Source organism: Spinacia oleracea, chromosome 5, assembly GCF_020520425.1.
Source record: "Spinacia oleracea cultivar Varoflay chromosome 5, BTI_SOV_V1, whole genome shotgun sequence".
Classification (NCBI taxonomy): domain Eukaryota; kingdom Viridiplantae; phylum Streptophyta; class Magnoliopsida; order Caryophyllales; family Amaranthaceae; genus Spinacia; species Spinacia oleracea.
The window spans coordinates 100,202,388-100,220,855 of record NC_079491.1 but is presented as its reverse complement, the minus strand read 5'-3'; the positions used below and the strand labels follow the sequence as shown (position 1 = coordinate 100,220,855).

General features: G+C 38.4%; 2 protein-coding genes across 2 annotated transcripts; both read right to left on the bottom strand.

The window, feature by feature from the left end:
- Positions 1-1,290: 1,290 nt before the first annotated feature.
- Positions 1,291-2,370, bottom strand: LOC110779054 (uncharacterized). Its single transcript, XM_021983583.2, has one exon. It carries the CDS (start codon positions 2,368-2,370, stop codon positions 1,291-1,293), a length of 1,080 nt encoding a protein of 359 aa, XP_021839275.2.
- An 8,073-nt stretch (positions 2,371-10,443) lies between these two features.
- On the bottom strand, positions 10,444-10,845 carry LOC110779225 (uncharacterized). Its single transcript, XM_021983759.2, has one exon. It carries the CDS (start codon positions 10,843-10,845, stop codon positions 10,444-10,446), a length of 402 nt encoding a protein of 133 aa, XP_021839451.2.
- Positions 10,846-18,468: the final 7,623 nt, after the last annotated feature.

The window sequence follows — 18,468 nt, the reverse complement described above, 5'->3', positions numbered from 1 at the left end:
CGACATTTTCTTCTATTCTTTCCTCAAACCTTAAAATTTTGTACCTTTGGCAGAATTTTAAACTTAATGATGACGAGGACCTTCCGCTGGTGCTTGATAATGAAGTGCTATGAAAAATGATTACTGACTAGACACAACTTTAGCCCTTATCTTGATTTCAAAATTCTCCATCGTACTTATTAATGTAAAATAATTGATCCAAGCACAAAATACATTACTAATATCATTTCTTGTCTTAGTAGTCTTGCAAAACCTTTGAGTAAGCATTTGTTGGGTATAATACACTACAATATTAAATAAACTAAACAATCTTTTTGATTTTCTTAACCTGTAGGTTTATAGCAGGGTAAACCAAATATGTAAAGAATTTGATTGACATTAAAATAAAGTAGAGGACATGATTTTTTCTATGTTCCAAACAAAAATTAACAAGAATCTTTAGGAAAGGGGATTACTTAAAGAGAGCTCTTAACTGAGTTAACTATGCGGCACTCAAGTTAAAAAATGTAAACGCCAGGGCACCAAATGAAAAATAGTGAAAATACAGGCAGTCGGGCACCAAAGTGAAAGAGTGCAAAACCTCAGGGTATCAAAGTGGAAAGTTTAAGATTCTCCCCTAAGGCTCTAGTTTCTAGGAAACCAATAGGCCTTGATCAACCAAAGAGTTTTCACCTTGCATGAACCCCTTCAACTCCCTGCAACTCATTTACATTTATATGCCCTGTAATAATACCTTTTAATCATCTCCTAAAAATCACTTCCTGGAAACAGAAGGCCTGCAACATTTTCTCTAAAAAAAGGTACAATAAAATTGCTAAATCAGCTAGAAATCCCACCAAAATAAACAACAACGATCAAATCCTTTGTATCTACTGATAATGCATAGGCTGAACAAATCCCGTTCATCCACTGATAATGCATGATAGTTTTAAATTTCCAGTTTACATTACACATTAATAGAAGGTTTGTTGTTGGTTAATCCAGGCAGGTAGTGATTTTCAACACCTCATGAGTTTAGGAAAATTCACTATGTCTTGTAGTATGCTAATCGTTCCTTGAATAACATTTCACCAGCTCAGAAACCAGTAGGATATTATCAGCAATATTCCTACCAGGAATGAAGCCAGCCTGTGAATCATTCACCACTTCACCAATTATTGACTGCATTCTGTGAGTTAAGATTTTTGAAATCAACTTGTAAACAATGGAGCAACATGCTATATGCCTGAAGTCTTTGATACTGGTAGCATTGTGAATTTTTGGGATTAGAGTAACAACAGTGCTGTTTGTTTATTTCAGAAGTTTCCCTGTGGAGAAGAAATCCTGAACAGCCACATAAATGTCATCTTTAATGATGCTCCAAGCTTCTTTGAAAAAGAAACTGTTAAACCCATCTAAACCAGGAGCTATATTGTTGCCAATCCCTTTCAGTGCCATATCAATCTCAGCAGTTGAGACAGGAAGAACTAAAGATTGAGCTGAAGCTGCAGAAAGTTGTTTACCTTGTCTCACAACTGTAACATCAATACCCTCCAAAGTGTCTGCAGCAGAACCAATAAGACCATGATAGAAAGCTTTGATCTCATCTTTAATCTCTGCAGCAGTGGTAAGCTTCCTCCTATTAGCATCATAAAGAACATCAATACTGTTCCTAGCATATATCTCCTTTACTGCTATGAAGAAGAACTTTGTATTTGAATCACCAGTTTTCAACCACTGGATTCTTGATTTCTGTTTGAGAGCTCTTTCATGAATACTCAGAAACTTTTTAAGCTTACCAGTGCACTCTTTTTCAGTCAGTTGAAGGTCAATATCACTAGGGGAAGCAGCTAACTGAGATTGAGTGTCATCCAGCTCCCTCCTAATACCATCAATTCTCTCCTCCAGCCTAGCAAATTCTTCTCTATGCAAAGTTTTCAGACCCTGCTTGATGACTTTCAGTTTGTGCCACACTTGAAACATAGCAGTTCCATTTACAACAGATCCCCATCCTTCTTGCACAATCTGATGGGACTTAGGGTGCTCAGCCATGTAATTGAAGAACTTAAATGGTCTACTTCCCCTCTGTCTCACCACTTTACAATCCAGCAGAAGAGGGGAGTGGTCTGATAAACCTGGGTTCAGATAGTCCACACATACATCTGGATAACTAGTATGCCAGTTACCACACCCAAAGGCCCAATCAATTCTGGAATGTATTCTCAAATCACCTTGCCCTTTATTGTTCCAGGAGAAGAAATTTCCACAACTCTTGCGCTCTATCAGCCCTGTTGCATCAATACAAGCATCAAAATCTCTTGTTTCTGCATCAGAAACTTGGCTACCATGGATTCTATCACCTGCATGCAGCACTGAATTGAAATCACCCATGACAAACCAAGGGTATATCACACTTGGTCCAATTTGAGTCAAGGTGGTCTAAAGTGGTCTGTTATGATCAATTGTATGCAAGCCATACACAGCAGTGAACTGAGCAGTAAAATTCCCATCCTTTGCAGCTAAATCACCATGAATAACTTGGTCAGTTTTTAAGCCCATAGTAAAGGTAACCTCACTATGCCTCCACCCAGTCCAGATTCTACCCTTAGGAAAATAGGAATAGTTCATTTCCCACTTCCAGCAACTACCTAGCTTATTCTGAATCTTGCTAGCTTTATTTTACCTCACTCTAGTTTCTAACAGAGCAATAACACTGATCTTATTGGTTTCCAGCGATCTCCTAACCTCCACCACTTTATTAGGATCATTTAGACCCCTAACATTCCAAGTGCAAACAATCATGGTGGATACCTATCTCCTTCCTCAACCTCTGCATCCTCACCCTCCTCCTCTATAGAAAATCCCTCCACTACATCAACTACTTTTGGAACCTGAGCCAATCCCAAAGGATGATCATAGTGTTTAGACTCTCTCCTTCTCCTGGATACTACTCTCCATCCATCATCTTGAACCTCACTCACCTGTGCCTGGTGCAAAGGGGTATTAGCAATCAAACTTGGATTGATCTCTTCAGAAACAACAGGTTCAGGTACAGAAACAGCAGCATTCACCACCTTCTTTGGTTTCCAGACCTTAGTCACCTTTTTCTGCACTGGTTGAACATGAGTAATAGGTTGATATCTTGTTTGACCCTTTTTAACTGAACAATCATGCCCAATTATTTTACATTCCTTACAAAAAGGGGGAAGCCATTCATACTCCACTTTCTGACTAAAAGTTCTACCACAAGAGTCTTGTATTTGAACAACCTTGGTGACACTTTTAGTAACATCAACTTCAATTAAGAGTCTAGCAAAAGAAATCCTCAACTACTTAGAGGTACACTCATCAGCAAATAAAGGAACCCCAACAAGGCTCCCAATCCTACTGAGAGAATCCATGCCCCAACAACACAGAGGCAAGTTAGGGAACTTCACCCAAACTGGAATTACCCTGAGAATTTCCTCTTGGAAATTAAAATCTGATGACCATGGTTTAGTGATCATAGGTCTACCAAAGAATGTGTGAGGTCCAGCAACCAGTACCTCATCTCTATCCCTTTTTGAGCAGAATTTAACCACAAAATAGCCCTCGTCATGTAGAAACACATTAGGCTTACCAACATGACCCCATTCCTTATCAATATACCTAATTACTGCCCCAATGGAGGGTTTATCACCAACAACATACATGATCAAAGCACAATCCCAAATAGCAGCCATTTTACTCATATCAACCTTGTCAAGCATAGCAACAGGAGTACCTTCCAAAATTGTGGGAGCAATAAAGGAGAGGTAGTTACCTTTGCCAGTGAGTTGAGGTCCTCGAAATAAGTTCACCCAAGGTGATTTCGGGTGAACACTGGTGTGATGTTGTTCTAATGGAGGTCTAGTTCCTTCTTCTCCAAGGTCTCCAGAGTTACCACCATGCTTTGTTTCAGAGGGTTCAAGATCCCCTTTGCTTGCGAGGGTTTCCGTACCATTTGTCAAACCCAGTACAACATTAACGTTTCTCACCATCTCCTTCACCCTTTCCAGAGCAGAGCCACCCAATCTCCCACCCCCCTGTCCTTCTTCCATACCTCCCACAATCTCGGAGTGAAAACCCCTGGTTTCCGATTGGTACGAAGGAGAGTAGTTGATGGCAGCATGGTACGCCGCAATAGCTTCCTGAGTGTGTGGTGAAGGTGGTCCAGCAGAAGGATGCGACGGGAATGACGTTCTGATTATCGGCGGCATTCGAACTTCATCTCCATTGCTGGGTATGGTGTTTCTCAACTGATGCTGGTTCATTGGGCGCAAAGAGGCAGTATGAAGAAGCGCCGAGGCCTCCTCATTGATCTCACGAACTTCTTGTTTCTGATTCTTCTTCTTCCTCGCCATTTTCAATGGTGGGTGTACGATAGCAGAGTACCTTATCGTGCGCTACACCATAAAATGTACATAATTCTTATAGATATATAAGAAGTTTAGTGGGAGTACGTAAAACTTAATTGGTCCTATGTGTATCACACACATATCTCTCTATTGTGAAACAACATTCAAATGCTAATGACTTAGATTTGAAATTAATCATCAATGATGGACCAAGGCGAAACAAAGTACATACTGGGTATTAAGATCTATTTACAAAGATCTTATGATATCGTTTTAGATTAAGTAATGGCATTTACTAAATCAAACACGAAAGACTCCATTGGAGATATTCGACCCATATGAATAAATCTAAGTGATGAATGTTTGAACTATGTATAAGCATTTACTAAGTTAAACATCAAAGGATCTAAATGAGATTCTTCACCTATATTATATGTCAAAGAATTTAGCTGGATTCAATATCTACTAAAACTGAATGAGCTAAAGTTACATGAATAGAATTCAATTGGGAATTATTCTGCAAAATAATTTATCATGTACGATATAATATGAGGATCGCCAAGAATGTATCGTTTGACTTTAGGCATGACGAACATATACCAATCTCTATTGGTCTAAGTAAAGATCAACTAGATTGAGATCAAGAAAAACTTATGGTACTTGAAAAGACACATAGGAACAGTTCTTGATTCAAGGAAATGAAGATATGCTAAATATTGATGCTACACGCATAAACACTGGCAAAGGATCAAGCAAGATCCCTTTCGAGTTAACCATTAGCAAGGACGAGCTATAGAGCATCGTGTTTTGAAATGACAACATGGATTGGAGACCATGAGTTCTTGCGTGGGAAATTAAACATTAATTTCTATGTTCTGAGATACAGATGGAAAGTCTTCCACATTTCTGTGAACTGCTTGGATAAGTAAATCCAAACAAAGCATCACTAGCAACCTATACAGTTGAAGTAAAAGTATTTATTGTCTAAGAAGCAATAAAACAGGGTTGTTTACGTTAAGAGTTCTTCATTGAACTTGGGTGAATCACATGTCTGCTGACTTGATGGTTCTTCATTGCGAAATGTGTAGAACCACTATTGTAGCAAGAAAGACTAGATCACAAAATAAACATACTCAAAAGATCTTATCATCCTATCTCGAAGAACATTCGATGAAAAGGATATTAAGATTGGCAAAGCATGATAACTAAACCTATGCGACAAGTGAGAAGAAACACTCACATTGTAGCACTGGAAATCAAGCATAGCTTTGAATTCCATGAACTGTTTTAAAGATGGGTTTGAGGCCTGTGGTTGTAAAACATTGGGGTTGAACATTTATCATATATGAAATTTTTTTTTATATTCCATTTAATCTTGGTTTAGTATTAAATGATGAGTCCTTTCAATTTGAAGATATATTCAAGATAGACTGTTAGGACCAGTCTTGTGACTAAGAAATGTCTATCAAGTGAACTTGAATGTCCAAAGTTGAAAATGATCCCTGGTCGGAAGTTCTCTATAAAGGTGGACGCATAGAAATCGCTAGAAGACTAGAATGCAAGATGACTAGTAGTTCTGTTTCTTGAACTATGTGGACATGGCAATGTCCCAATCATTTGCATAGATACTTACTTTGAGAAGACTAGTATCGGACAGTCCTATGAAACTTTACTGTAAGAGATGAAAATCTGTCATACGTAAATTTCATTACCTTATCAGACACTGATCCTCAATACCTGAGTGATTTGAGATTACTTGTTTGAGAACTGGTTACTTTGACGTTTTGAACCGTCGCACCGTAAAAGGAGGCTATAACGGCAACACTCTGGTAATCACCTATCAAACGAAGTCTAACCTCAAGATCACAAGATTGGGATTGTCCTCCCATAAATCGGGATGAGATGCTGAAAGTTGTACAAGGTCACTCGGAGAGCTAGAAAGTGAAAAAGTGCATGGCCGTGCTCAGATGAATCATAGGCTATGATTATCGGTTTATTTGATCAGTTGAACTCTTAAACCGAGAAATACCTCTGGACATAATAAGAATGACTACTCTTACCTTATGTTCATGAGCAAGCGTCAAGCGACAAAGGAATTAGGCAATGCACACTTGTCCCTAAGGACAAGTGGGAGACTGAAGGAAATAATGCCCTTGGTCCAAGTATGCATTCAATGCTAAGTCTAATAAATGCGGTTCAGTATTATTTAATTATGCATGTTAATAATTCAGTGAGATCAAGTGAGCCGAATGCCTAGTAGGTCGCTTCAGTTCGAGTGGAATTAATAATATTAATCCACAACTTACTCTTGACTGAACCCGTAGGGTCACACAAATAGTACGTGAACGGAACAAGTATTTAAGTAATTTTTTTTTTTTGGCAAGTAATAAGATTTTATTAATTACCAAGAGGGCAAAAAGACCCTAACTCCAGAACAACCAAGCCACAGCCACAACAGGCAAAGCAACAACTAGCTATTACAAGCTACCCTAAACAAAATTCTGTTTACAATACATAAGCTACTTTCAAACTGGTTAGAGAAAATTTTAGAATTCCTAGCTAACCAGATAGAGTACACAGTTTCAAAGAACAGACTATTACACAATCTAGCTTTGCTTCTAGTACTCCTGCTTGCTTTCTGAACCCACTGCACCTCTTCATTCCAAGTTACAGAAGCTCTATGTATTCCACTTCTCTACAGAACCTGGCTCCATATGTCAGCAGAATAACTACACTCAAAGAAAAGGTGATCTCTACTTTCATCAGTGTTGTGACATAGGCTACAAACACTATCTGCAATAATATTCCATCGTCTCAGCCTATCTTTAGTTGCAAGTCTATCCTGCAGGGCCAACCACACAATAAACGCACTTTTAGGGCTAGCATGGCTGTTACAAACAATTCTCTTCCATCTCACAGATTCCCCTTGTTGCCTCAAATGATTATACAGCCTCTGAATCTTAAATTTCCCTGAAATTACAAACTTCTGCATATCATTAGAACTACTCAGAGTCTCCCTTTGTTGCCAAATCTTCTTTAATGACCAAGAAAGGCCATTGGGAATTGGCATGGTCCAGAAATCATTATGCTTCACATAGTATGTGTGGATCCATTTCACCCACAACTTATCATCTTTCAAGGACAAAGCCCAGCAGTGTTTTGCAACAGCTGACTCGTTCCACATAGGTAAGTCTTTAAGGTTCCAACCCCCACAAACTTTAGGCAAGCACAACTGATCCCAAGCAACTAGTGCTTTCCTTGAGTTCCCTTCAGCTCCAGTCCATAAGAAACACCTACAAATTCTTTGAATCTCTTTCAACACCTTCTTAGGCATAATGAATATCTGACACCAGTACAACTGGATGCCAAATAAAACTGATCTAACCAGTTGCAACCTTCCAGCATAACTGAGTAGTTTTGCAGACCAACTTCTGACCCTTGCTACAGTCTTCTCAATCAGAGGCTTACAGTCTGTAAAGCTCAATTTCCTAGTTGAGAGGGGGACACCAAGGTACTTAAAGGGGAAAGAACCTCTAGGGATGCCAATCTTAGCTAGGATACTTTGAGCTACAGAATCAGGCACACCAGCCAAATACAGTTCACTCTTCATCATATTAGCTTCCAAACCGGAAGCAGCAGAAAATTTAGAGAAAGCCTCAAAAAGGAGAGAAACAGAAGCATCATCTCCCCTAGCAAACATTAGTAAGTCATCTGCAAACATCAAGTGAGTCAGCTCTATTCTTTTACATCTTGGGTGAAATCTGAATCCTTTTGAATTGTTGAGGGGGGACAAGCATCTAGACAGGTATTCCATTCCTATTGCAAACAGGAATGGTGACATTGGATCACCCTGTCTCAACCCCTTCTGAGCAGGAATTGGCTTGGAAGGAAACCCATTCACCAGAATAGAATAAGACACTGAGCATAGGCAAGCCATAATCCACTTTACAAACTTATCAGGAAAGCCCAGGTCTTGCAACATACTCTTCAAGAAAGGCCATTCCAGGAATCATAGGCCTTTTTAAGGTCTACTTTTATCATACATCTAGGGGACACATGTTTCCTGGAATAGCATTTTACCAACTCAGTAGCCATTAGGATGTTATCGGAAATGACTCTCCCTGGAATAAACCCAGATTGTGCTGAACCCACTATTTCTCCAATGACTGGTTGCATTCTATTTGTCATCATTTTTTATATCAGCTTGTAGATCATAGTACAACAGGAAATGGGCCTGTAATCTTTAACCTGAGTTGCATTCTGAATCTTTGGTACCAAGGTAACCACAATATTATTCACTTGCCTCAGCATATGCCCTGTCTGAAAGAAATTTTTAACAGCTGCATACACTTCCTCCTTCACTATATCCCAAGCTTTCCTGAAAAAAAGACCATTTAGACCATCAATGCCTGGGGCTTTGTTCACATCAATGCCTTTAAGAGCTTCATCAATGTCTTTGTTGGTAACAGGCTGAATCAAATTTTCTGCAACTAGAGGAGAAAGTTGCTTGCCCTCTCTAACAAGCTCAATATCAATACCAGTGAGATGAGGAGCTGCAGTACCAATAAGCTTCACATAAAACCCCTTAATTTCTGCTTTGATATCATCTGTGGTAACCAGTTTATCTCCAGCATCATTGTATAGTACATCAATGCTGTTCCTTGAAATTCTCTCTTTCATGGCACTAAAAAAGAATTTAGTGTTTGCATCCCCCTCTTTGATCCACTGAATTCTAGACTTTTGCCAGTAGGCACTCTCCTAAATTTTCAAAAATTTCTTCAGTAACCCATTACAAGCCGATTCTTTGTGCTGTAATTCAGTGTCTGTGCTATCATTGGCCAATTCACTTTGCACCTCATCAAGTTCTTGCCTGAGCAAATCAATTTTTTCATCTAGTCTAGCAAACTCCTTCTGGTGTAGGGTCTTCAATCCACCTTTGACCACTTTCAATTTCTGCCACAAAGAAAACATGAGTGATCCAGTGCATCTCTGAGCCCAACCATCTTGGACAATTTTCAGAAAATCCACATGAGTGGCCATATAGTTGAAAAATTTGAAAGGCCTTTCTCCAGCTGCCCACTCCACTCTGCAATTCAACAACAATGGTGAGTGATCTGACAACCCAGGGTTCATAAAATCAACCACTGCATCAACATATTTATTATGCCAGTCAATATTCCCTAGAGCTCTGTCAATTCTAGAAGAAATTCTAGCATTCCCTTGCCCCTTATTGCTCCAACAAAAGAAGTTCCCACAGCTCTTGATTTCAGCTAGATCAGCAATATCAATACACCCCTCAAAATCTTTGGTTTCAGCATCATGGACAGGATTCTATCCCATGAGTAAAGTACTGCATTGAAATCTCCCATTATTAGCCAAGGACTAACAATAACTGTACTCAGGTGAATCAAATCAGTCCACAAAGGTCTCCTAGTTTCTACTGAGTGCAAACCATACACTGCAGTAAATGCAGTTTGAAAATTCCCAGATTTGGCTAAAACATCACCATGTATCAGTTGCTCAGTGCATTTTGTTAAGTGAACTGTCACCACCTGGTGTTTCCATCCCACCCATATCCTTCCCCTTGGAGAAGCAGAATAGTTCATTTCCCATCTCCAAGTTGGGCCAAACTTCCTCTGAATCTTTAGATGATTATTATTCTTCACTCTTGTTTCCAGCAAAGCAAATACTACAATCTTGTTGTCAACAACAAACCTTTTCACCTCCCCTACCTTTGAAGGGTCATTTAGACCCCTAATATTTCAAGAGCAAATATTCATGGAGGAAACTCCTCATCCTCTCCCTCTCCTTCACCCTCTTCCTCTGAAATATCTGCAACAGCTGCATGAACTTGGGCCAGGCCAAGAAAGATATTTTGAGTTTTAGCCTCCCTTTTCCTCCTTGAAACCACTCTCCAACCATCATCTAGAGCAGTTGTGTGATCTGTTTTTGGAGTATAAACATCTCCAGTAGGCACCACCTCTTCAGCTATAGATGGGATTTCCATTTCCTGCACCACCTCAGTTGTAGGGGGTTCTACTACTTCCTTCACAACTACTTTCTTAGGCCTCCATACTTTCTGGATTTTCTATTGTGCTGGACCAGTGGGAGCAGGTTGGAAGCGTGCACCAACACTCTTCTTAACACTACAGTCATGGCCAACAGTGTTACAAGCTTTACAAAAAGGTGGGAGCCAATCATACTCCACCTTCTGTTTGATGGTCACTCTTGAGTGGTCCTGAATCAGCACTTCCTTAGGGAGATCCTTAGTTACATCAACCTCAATCAAGAGTCTAGCAAATAAAATCCTTAATTGCTTTGAGGTGCAATCATCAGCAAACAGTGGTACCCCAATCAAGCTACCAATTCTACTTAGGGAATCACTCCCCCAACAACATAAAGGGAGATTGGGGAATCTCACCCACACAGGAACTATACGAAGGATTTCATCTTGGAAATTAAATCCAGATGACCATGGCTTTGTTATCATTGGTCTTCCATGAAAGTATAAGGTCCAGCTTTCAAAACATCATCTCTGTCTTTTTTTGAGCTAAATTTTATTACAAAATAGCCTTCATCATGTAAAAAGACACTGGGTTTAGCAACATGCTTCCAATCATTGGCGATAAATCGAATAACAACCCCAATTGTTGGTTTATCCCCTACTACATACATGATTAAAGCAGCTTCCCATATTGCAACCATTTTCCTCACATCAATAATGTCTAACATAGCAACAGGACAGCCATCTGATACTGTAGGAGCAATAAATGAGAGAGATGTACCTTTCCCCGTCATTTGATTACCTTGAAAAAGGTTCAGCCATGGAGTTTCCGGGTTCATATTAAGTTGTCGAGCCGTAGCATTCTCCCCCACCTACTTCTCTCCTTGCAAGTTCACTTGCTCTGTTTCAATTGCATTCCCAGGTATGGAATTCTCCTTTACACCCCGCCCAGATCTCATCATCTCCAACACACCATTGACACTCTGCATAAGTTCAGTCATCTTAGAGCTTAACAAGCCCTCATTTTGGACAAATTTTGGTGTCTTTGCTTTCTCCTCAAAAGTTGGAGTTTTGAGATCCTCCAATGCTGGGTTAGGCAATGGTCGAGTAACTGCGTCGTGATAGGCCTGGATAACCTCCATCAATTCCGGTGACGGAGGTCCGTTGCTTGGGTGAGGCGGCACCGCCTTACTCCTCATGAGATCTGTTGAGTTTTCCATCGATGAACTGGCTATCATATTACGCATTTGATTTTGATTTTTTGGCCTCAAAACTTCAGAGAGAAGTATAGATGAAGCCTCCTCATTCACCTCTCTAATCTCATTTCTCTGCGTCTTCTTCTTCCTTGTCATGGTGAGTGGCGCACGTTAGCAGAAACCTTAACGTACACCCTAGGTTGCCATGTCTAGAGAGAAGGAGGAAAAGTAGTATTTAAGTGAATTAAATACTCTATTTATGAATATTCAGAATCGACGGATCTTGGTTCCAGTGGGAGCTGAAATCGTCAAAAGGCAAAATATGAATACTCCGGAAACGATGATATTTGCCGGAAACGGATATATGGATCATAACAGAAATATGAAATATTATCCAAGTCGTAGATGTTGCTAGAAACGGAAACATGGTACGTATCGGAAAATATTATTGGAAATAGAAATATTGCCGGAATTAGAAATATTGCCGGAAACGGAAATATTACCGGAATCGAAATATTGTCGGAATCGGAAATATTAAATATTTGTTCGAATCGGAAATAAATTCCGGAGTCGGAAATATTAAATATTGTTCGAATCGGAAATGAATTCCGGAATCGGAAAACGAACCAGAAGCGCGACGTACGAAATAATCATCGGATGAGCTTGCTAGACGCAAGGCCCAGCACGAAGCCAGGCCCGCGCCTAATGAAGCCCGCGCAGCAGGCCCAAGCGAGCAAGGCAGGCCCAGCCGAGCACCAAGCAAGGCAGGCCTAGCCGAGCAAAGCGAGCAAGGCCAGTAGTAGCGCCCACGATGGGCCGCGTGCTGCCAGCCTGCTTGGGCCGAGCCGCGCACCGTGGCCTTATGGGCTTCGTGTGTGTGGTTTGTGCAATGCTACGAATCCTTAGTCGTTTACGATTGTTCGATTAATTGTTTTCCTGAATCCACAAGAATTATATGTTTGATTAAGCATTAAATTCTAATAGATTAATTTAACTAGAATTCTAATTGAATTAGTAAATTAAATCCTAGTGGAAATTTAAGTCCGATATTTCCTCCCTATAAATAGATGATTCATAATAACAATTTATACATCACAATCAATTAGTATTCATATAGTTTAAGTTTAAGGAATAACTTAATAATTTGTCTAAAATATAATTAAGCTTTCGAATAACATAAAACCTTAGATAATATTCTAGTTAATTGAATCTAAGGCGGATCCGAACGTGTTGTGGACTATCTACTGAGGAGCGACACTTGGAGTCCTAAACTTGTTCTTGTTTGGTTCGGGAGCAGTTAGGGAAGGCACGTGTCACATGTATGTATCCTAAATTATGCTAATTGACTATGTGGCAATTAATTTGGATTCCTGACTTTATGGTTTTTCCGCATGAAATATATGTTTTATATTTGTCATAACCCAACATGCTTAACGCCACTACCATCACCGCCCATCTCACCTCCGCCTTCATCTCCGACAAAATTCGACCCAAAACCTCCCTTATTGTCTCTCTCCTCTTCGTAGTCTCGCACTCCGCTGCTCCATCTTTCTCCCCTTTGCTGCACCACCGATGTCGCGCCACCACTCCCAGCCACCCTTACCATCTCCTAAACCCATCTCCGCCTCCATATTCCACAGCGAACCGTTTCCCTTTCCTCCCAGAACCGACCCAGAACACCCCTCGCTCAAACTTCTCTTCTTCTCGGTTTCACTCACCTCCCCTGCCCTTTCTCTCCTTCGCGCCCAGCCACCATCATTGCCATTCTCCCGCGCTCTACCTTCCTTCTCCTCTGTGCAACCCCTGCTTCTCCTTTTCATTTCACTCGGCCTCCCTCCCCTTTCGTTGTCGCACCTCAACCACCATCACCGTCGCTTACCGACGCTCTTTTGCGCCGCCGTTCCGCCAAGGCCTCAGCCGCCATCTCCCTTCCTCCTCTCCTTCCTCTTCGCATTTCCCCTGCTTCCCCTGCTCGTGTTCTCACATCCCAGGAACCAAGTTCTAATTTAAAATTTGGTTTCCAATCCATATTAATTAAAAGCTGGCCCAATTCTAAAAACGTTGGGCTTTGGGTAAGTTGTGCCTAAATTTTAATGTTCAGATTCTTCACATAATAATACTCATGTTTTAATAAATAAAGTTTGATAACCCAATTATTCGCTAAGAAATTATTTTTTATTTTCATGAAGGAAAATAAATTTAACTACTGATTTCACTAAAATAAGTTACTAGCTTGACTTAATAAAAATAGAATTTAAATAATATTTCAGTGTTTTTATTTTGTGGTGTCCTTGATATGTCTAAGAAACCGATTTTGATAGAAAACTGGTTTCTTAGATCCTGTTCTGTGAATTTAAATACAAAGAATAAGATACCGAATTGATGAAATATGCGGTTTCTTTGATTGTACTAGGAAACCACTTTGTTATAAAAAGTGCGGTTCTTTTGATTTTATTTAAGAAACTGTATTTTAAGCATCTACGATTTCTTTGATTTTCCTCATTTTTGAACGTGTGCAGTCTAAGAAACCAGATTTATTAAATATCTGGTTTCTTTGATTTTTTAATTTTTTTTTATAAATTTTAAATGGCTGCTACAACCAATAAATTATTAACAGCTAATATATTTAAAAATTAGATGGTACCTGTTAGATTCCATCCAATATCCAAATTGGCTCAATGGTATGGTAATAATCCATCAACTCTATATATATGCATAAAAATTCTCCAAATCGACCAATGTACCAACTTCTTGTTCTCCAAAGAAATAAATTAAATATAACTACTGTAATATAACATTATCCAAACTCCAATTGCAAGTCCAAATACAAAAAATTACTTCAAATGTATTAACTTGCTACCAGATTCCCAAAACATTTGTTAGAAAGTTTCAATATGCACTAGATACAAAGATCACTCATGATCAACGTCCAAAAGATCATTTTCTTCATCTTCATCAATCATATCATTAATAACTTGTTTTTTCTTTAAAAAATATGTAACCAAAGTATCCCGTGTCTCGTCAATCACCGCTTGAGAATAAGTAGCAGTAACTTGAGGAAAGTACTACATACAAGACATAAAAAGATTAGAATAGGTATATGTTAAAAGATATAAACTAATCAAGTACATGCGAAGTAAATTCTGTCAAGGATTATTAGTTCTAAGACAGGGGATAGAGAGCAGAAGCATGAAATTTGCTGACACATCAATCCCACATTTTCTGAGCCAAATAAATTTCTTGATGACGATGAACCTCACAGAGGAAGGACCATACGTAGATTCAAATGCGTTCAAATAGTATTTTTTTTCCATATTTTTTCTTGAGGGATGAAAAGAGAAAATAAATCGCCACTATTGTGTATGTGGCACTACCATGCTTGTTAGCAGCAACACAACACGGCAGAGAAACATTGTTAAAGGTTTAAGATGTAACTGAACCATGCTCGATCTAACTTCTAATTAGCGGGGCATTGGAAGCACAAGTGAACTGCACCTGTTTATTTTGCAACATAGTGACACTTTTGTGGGTCTATATATGCTTCGACGGATAAAATCGTCCAAATATGTAAAATAAAAAATTTTGCCCCCAAATTTACAGCGACGCTTTCCAAAAGCATCGAAACAAATCCGTCTACATTTGTATGATTTTCTTGTAGTGTACATATTATCCAGAATCATTGGTTCCTTAAGCTTGACGATGACACTATTTCATAATAAATTTAAAACCAATAATTTAGAAAATATTTAACTGTTTTAAGGAAAATATATCATATTGTATTAAGAACTAAGTTTAAGGTATGAATTGCATACTTGTGGTTGAATCCACGCAATTGTTAGATATTCTTTTTTCATTTTGATATCCTTTCGATGAACAAGGAAAAGTTTTTCATCCCCCTGAAGAATTTGACAAATTAGATACAAAGAATATGAGCAAGTATTATTTATAATTGGAATAATGAAAGATACATACGCCAAAACGATCCCCTAATCAAATTCTAGAATTTCAATTTCCTGTCCTGTTGGATCAACTAGCCAAAACACTCTTCCTTTCCACGGGCTAATGACAGCTAACATCCAATGTCGTCTATATAAAATTTAATAATGAAACCAATAACAAACAAAAAAGTATTAAGAAAGTTCATGAAGTGAACGTAACTAACCTTTCAATGTACGGAGCAAAAAGTACTTGATCTTTATTTTTGCCTCCATTGCACCCAAAAACATTACCAAATTGCACCCAAACAAAAAAGTATTAAGAAAGTTCATGAAGTGAACGTAACTAACCTTTCAATGTACGGAGGAAAAAGTACTCTATCTTTATTTTTGCCTCCATTGCACCCAAAAACATTACCAAATTAGTCAGATCGATCTGTCTCTTCTGCCGGGGTTAACGGAGAAAGAAAATTAACATCGCAAAATCCATCCATTCCCGATACACTCTCCTTTTTACACCCCTCGCTCAATTCCCTTACACATCAAAGTATATAATAAGTGTTGGTTCTAAGTTTCAGGACAAGGGACATTTTACACGGTGATGCCTATGTGCTTTATAAAATATTTGCATAACAATAAAATAAAAGAACTAAAGGAGAACATTGGCCCAAATCAAGGATTATGTACTCAAGTGTCAAAGACAAGTTCCAATGAAGGAGATGACATTATAGCAACACCCGTTAATCAATTTATGACTTACTGATAACATAGATACAATTGCACAAGTTAAATTTAGTTAAAGAGATACAGATTATGTAGCATGATCGATATGGATCAAAAACACATGAGAAGTGCCTCTTAATAAAATAAATCCAAAGAAATATGATATAGTTTCCAACGCATGGTCTGATCATAGGAAACTCATTCTAATCAAAAGGAATATGAGCTGAATCATTTATGTTTCGCAGATAATTTGTTTAAGATTTTCAGAGGAGATTTGAGAATAGTGTATATGATGTTGGGGGGAAGTCTGGAAGTCTGACGGGTTGAGTAATAAAACATCACTTACTTACCAAAAAAATAATTATGCTGTTGTTTCTCCATCATTTTATTTGTTTCTCCAAGTATATATAACTTATATTTGGTTTTTCAATAGCTTAAATTTTTATTTTGTGATTATCTTGGGTGTGGTGTTGCGAAATTCTATCTTTAATTATCATGATTTCCAATATTATGATCCAGAATTATTTAACTAGGAATATTTTATTTTATTTCCTTTATTATGAAAGGGTCTATTTGTAATTATTATCGAGCCCAAATAATGACTACATATCTTTATTTTTGTTTCTAACACTCTATATATATCGTGCTTATGGATGACGACATTCTACTTAAACAAATGAAAGGGATGACTACTAGGCACATGCAAACTTCATGATAACCGACATGTGAGATGCACTGACATCTCTTTATTGGAAGCACCAATCAAGTAAGTATGTTTGTTTGTAAGTGCCATTATGTAAAACAAGTAATTTCCAGTAATATATAGCTAATAGGGGTTGTGTCAAAAACTCTACTCTACATATAAAACTATACAAGATACTGGTGTATAACCCGTATATGTGTTTCATTTGTTTCTAGTGATGGATTTGTTACTCTTTCTAAGTATTATTATTAAGTTGATGATAAGAACTAGTTTTATGCTAACCTGCATATACATGGCTAAGGTTTTTATGACACCATTATGATTCTTGTGATGGATGTTTCTGTTTAGCTTGTGGCCACGTGCATCCTGTTTATTTTTATTTTTATTTTGCATGGCCTATGGGGACATATGTTGATAATGCAAAACACCAATAGGACATGGTGAGAACCACCTGTTAAGATGAGAACCACCTGTTAAGATGAGAACTGAGAACTAATCTCAGTCCTCAGATCAATCAATCCAACGTCCCACACTTCACCCGAAAAAATAAAAAATAAGGGTAAAATAGTAATTTTACATGCTTTGAATGACCTCCCCTTTCTTTCCCAATTTTCAGATATTTTCTCTCTCTTTTCCTTCCGTTTTCTCTCTCTTCCGTTTTTTTGGCAAGCAAGAGAGGGATTTATATATTAACCACAAAATAAGATTACAACCTGGCTAAGGGTGAAGGAAGGCAGAAAGGAACCAAAACACACCAAAGCAAACTAAGCAGACTACAACCAGTCTGAAACAAACAAAGCAAAATGAACTTTACAAAGCAAAGAACCAGTTCCTATCATGAGGCTTGACTTTCTCACTAATGATGTTAGTGATTCTCAATGTGACTTCTTGCTTGATCAGATTCATAGTTTGATAAACAGAAGGGACAAGGTGATCCCATACTGCACTATTCCTTGCTTTCCAGACATGATATGTGAGAGCAGCTATTGCAGTGTAGCTAACCTTCCTTCTAAAATCCCCCTTACAGTTCCTCTTGATCCACCTAAGGAGAGCAACCAGAGAGTCTCCCCTATAACTGATGTTTAACCACTGCAAGATATAGGCCTTGCTGTCAGAGCTGAATCTACAATTGTAGAACAAGTGTATTGCAGTTTCCTCATGCATACCACAAATTGGACATAAGTTATCCAGGCAGACCCCCACGGTGAAAAGTCTAGCCATTGTCTTCAATCTGTCCAACAAAGAGAGCCACAGGATAAACCTGTGTTTAGGCACAGAGAGTCTATTTCACACCTGTTTGTGCCAGTGCACTTTAGGTTGGGCATCACATAGGTTAGAGTACATCTCCTTGATAGAGTATTTGCTTTTAGCTTCTCTCTTCCATTTTTTCTCTGCAATGTTTTCACCTTCTTCAAGTTTATTTATTTGAATCTTCTCCATTTCAATATTCGCCAAGTAAGTGTTTTACAATTTGATTTATTTCATTCTATTAGATTTTATTTCAATTATTTTCGATTTTGATTGTTGAATTTTAGGTTTCAAAATGTTTTAG

Coding starts and splice junctions, on each gene's coding strand:
- LOC110779054 (XM_021983583.2), bottom strand. CDS start 2,370: ATGGGTGATTTCAATTCAGTGCTGCATGCAGGTGATAGAATCCATGGT.
- LOC110779225 (XM_021983759.2), bottom strand. CDS start 10,845: ATGATAACAAAGCCATGGTCATCTGGATTTAATTTCCAAGATGAAATC.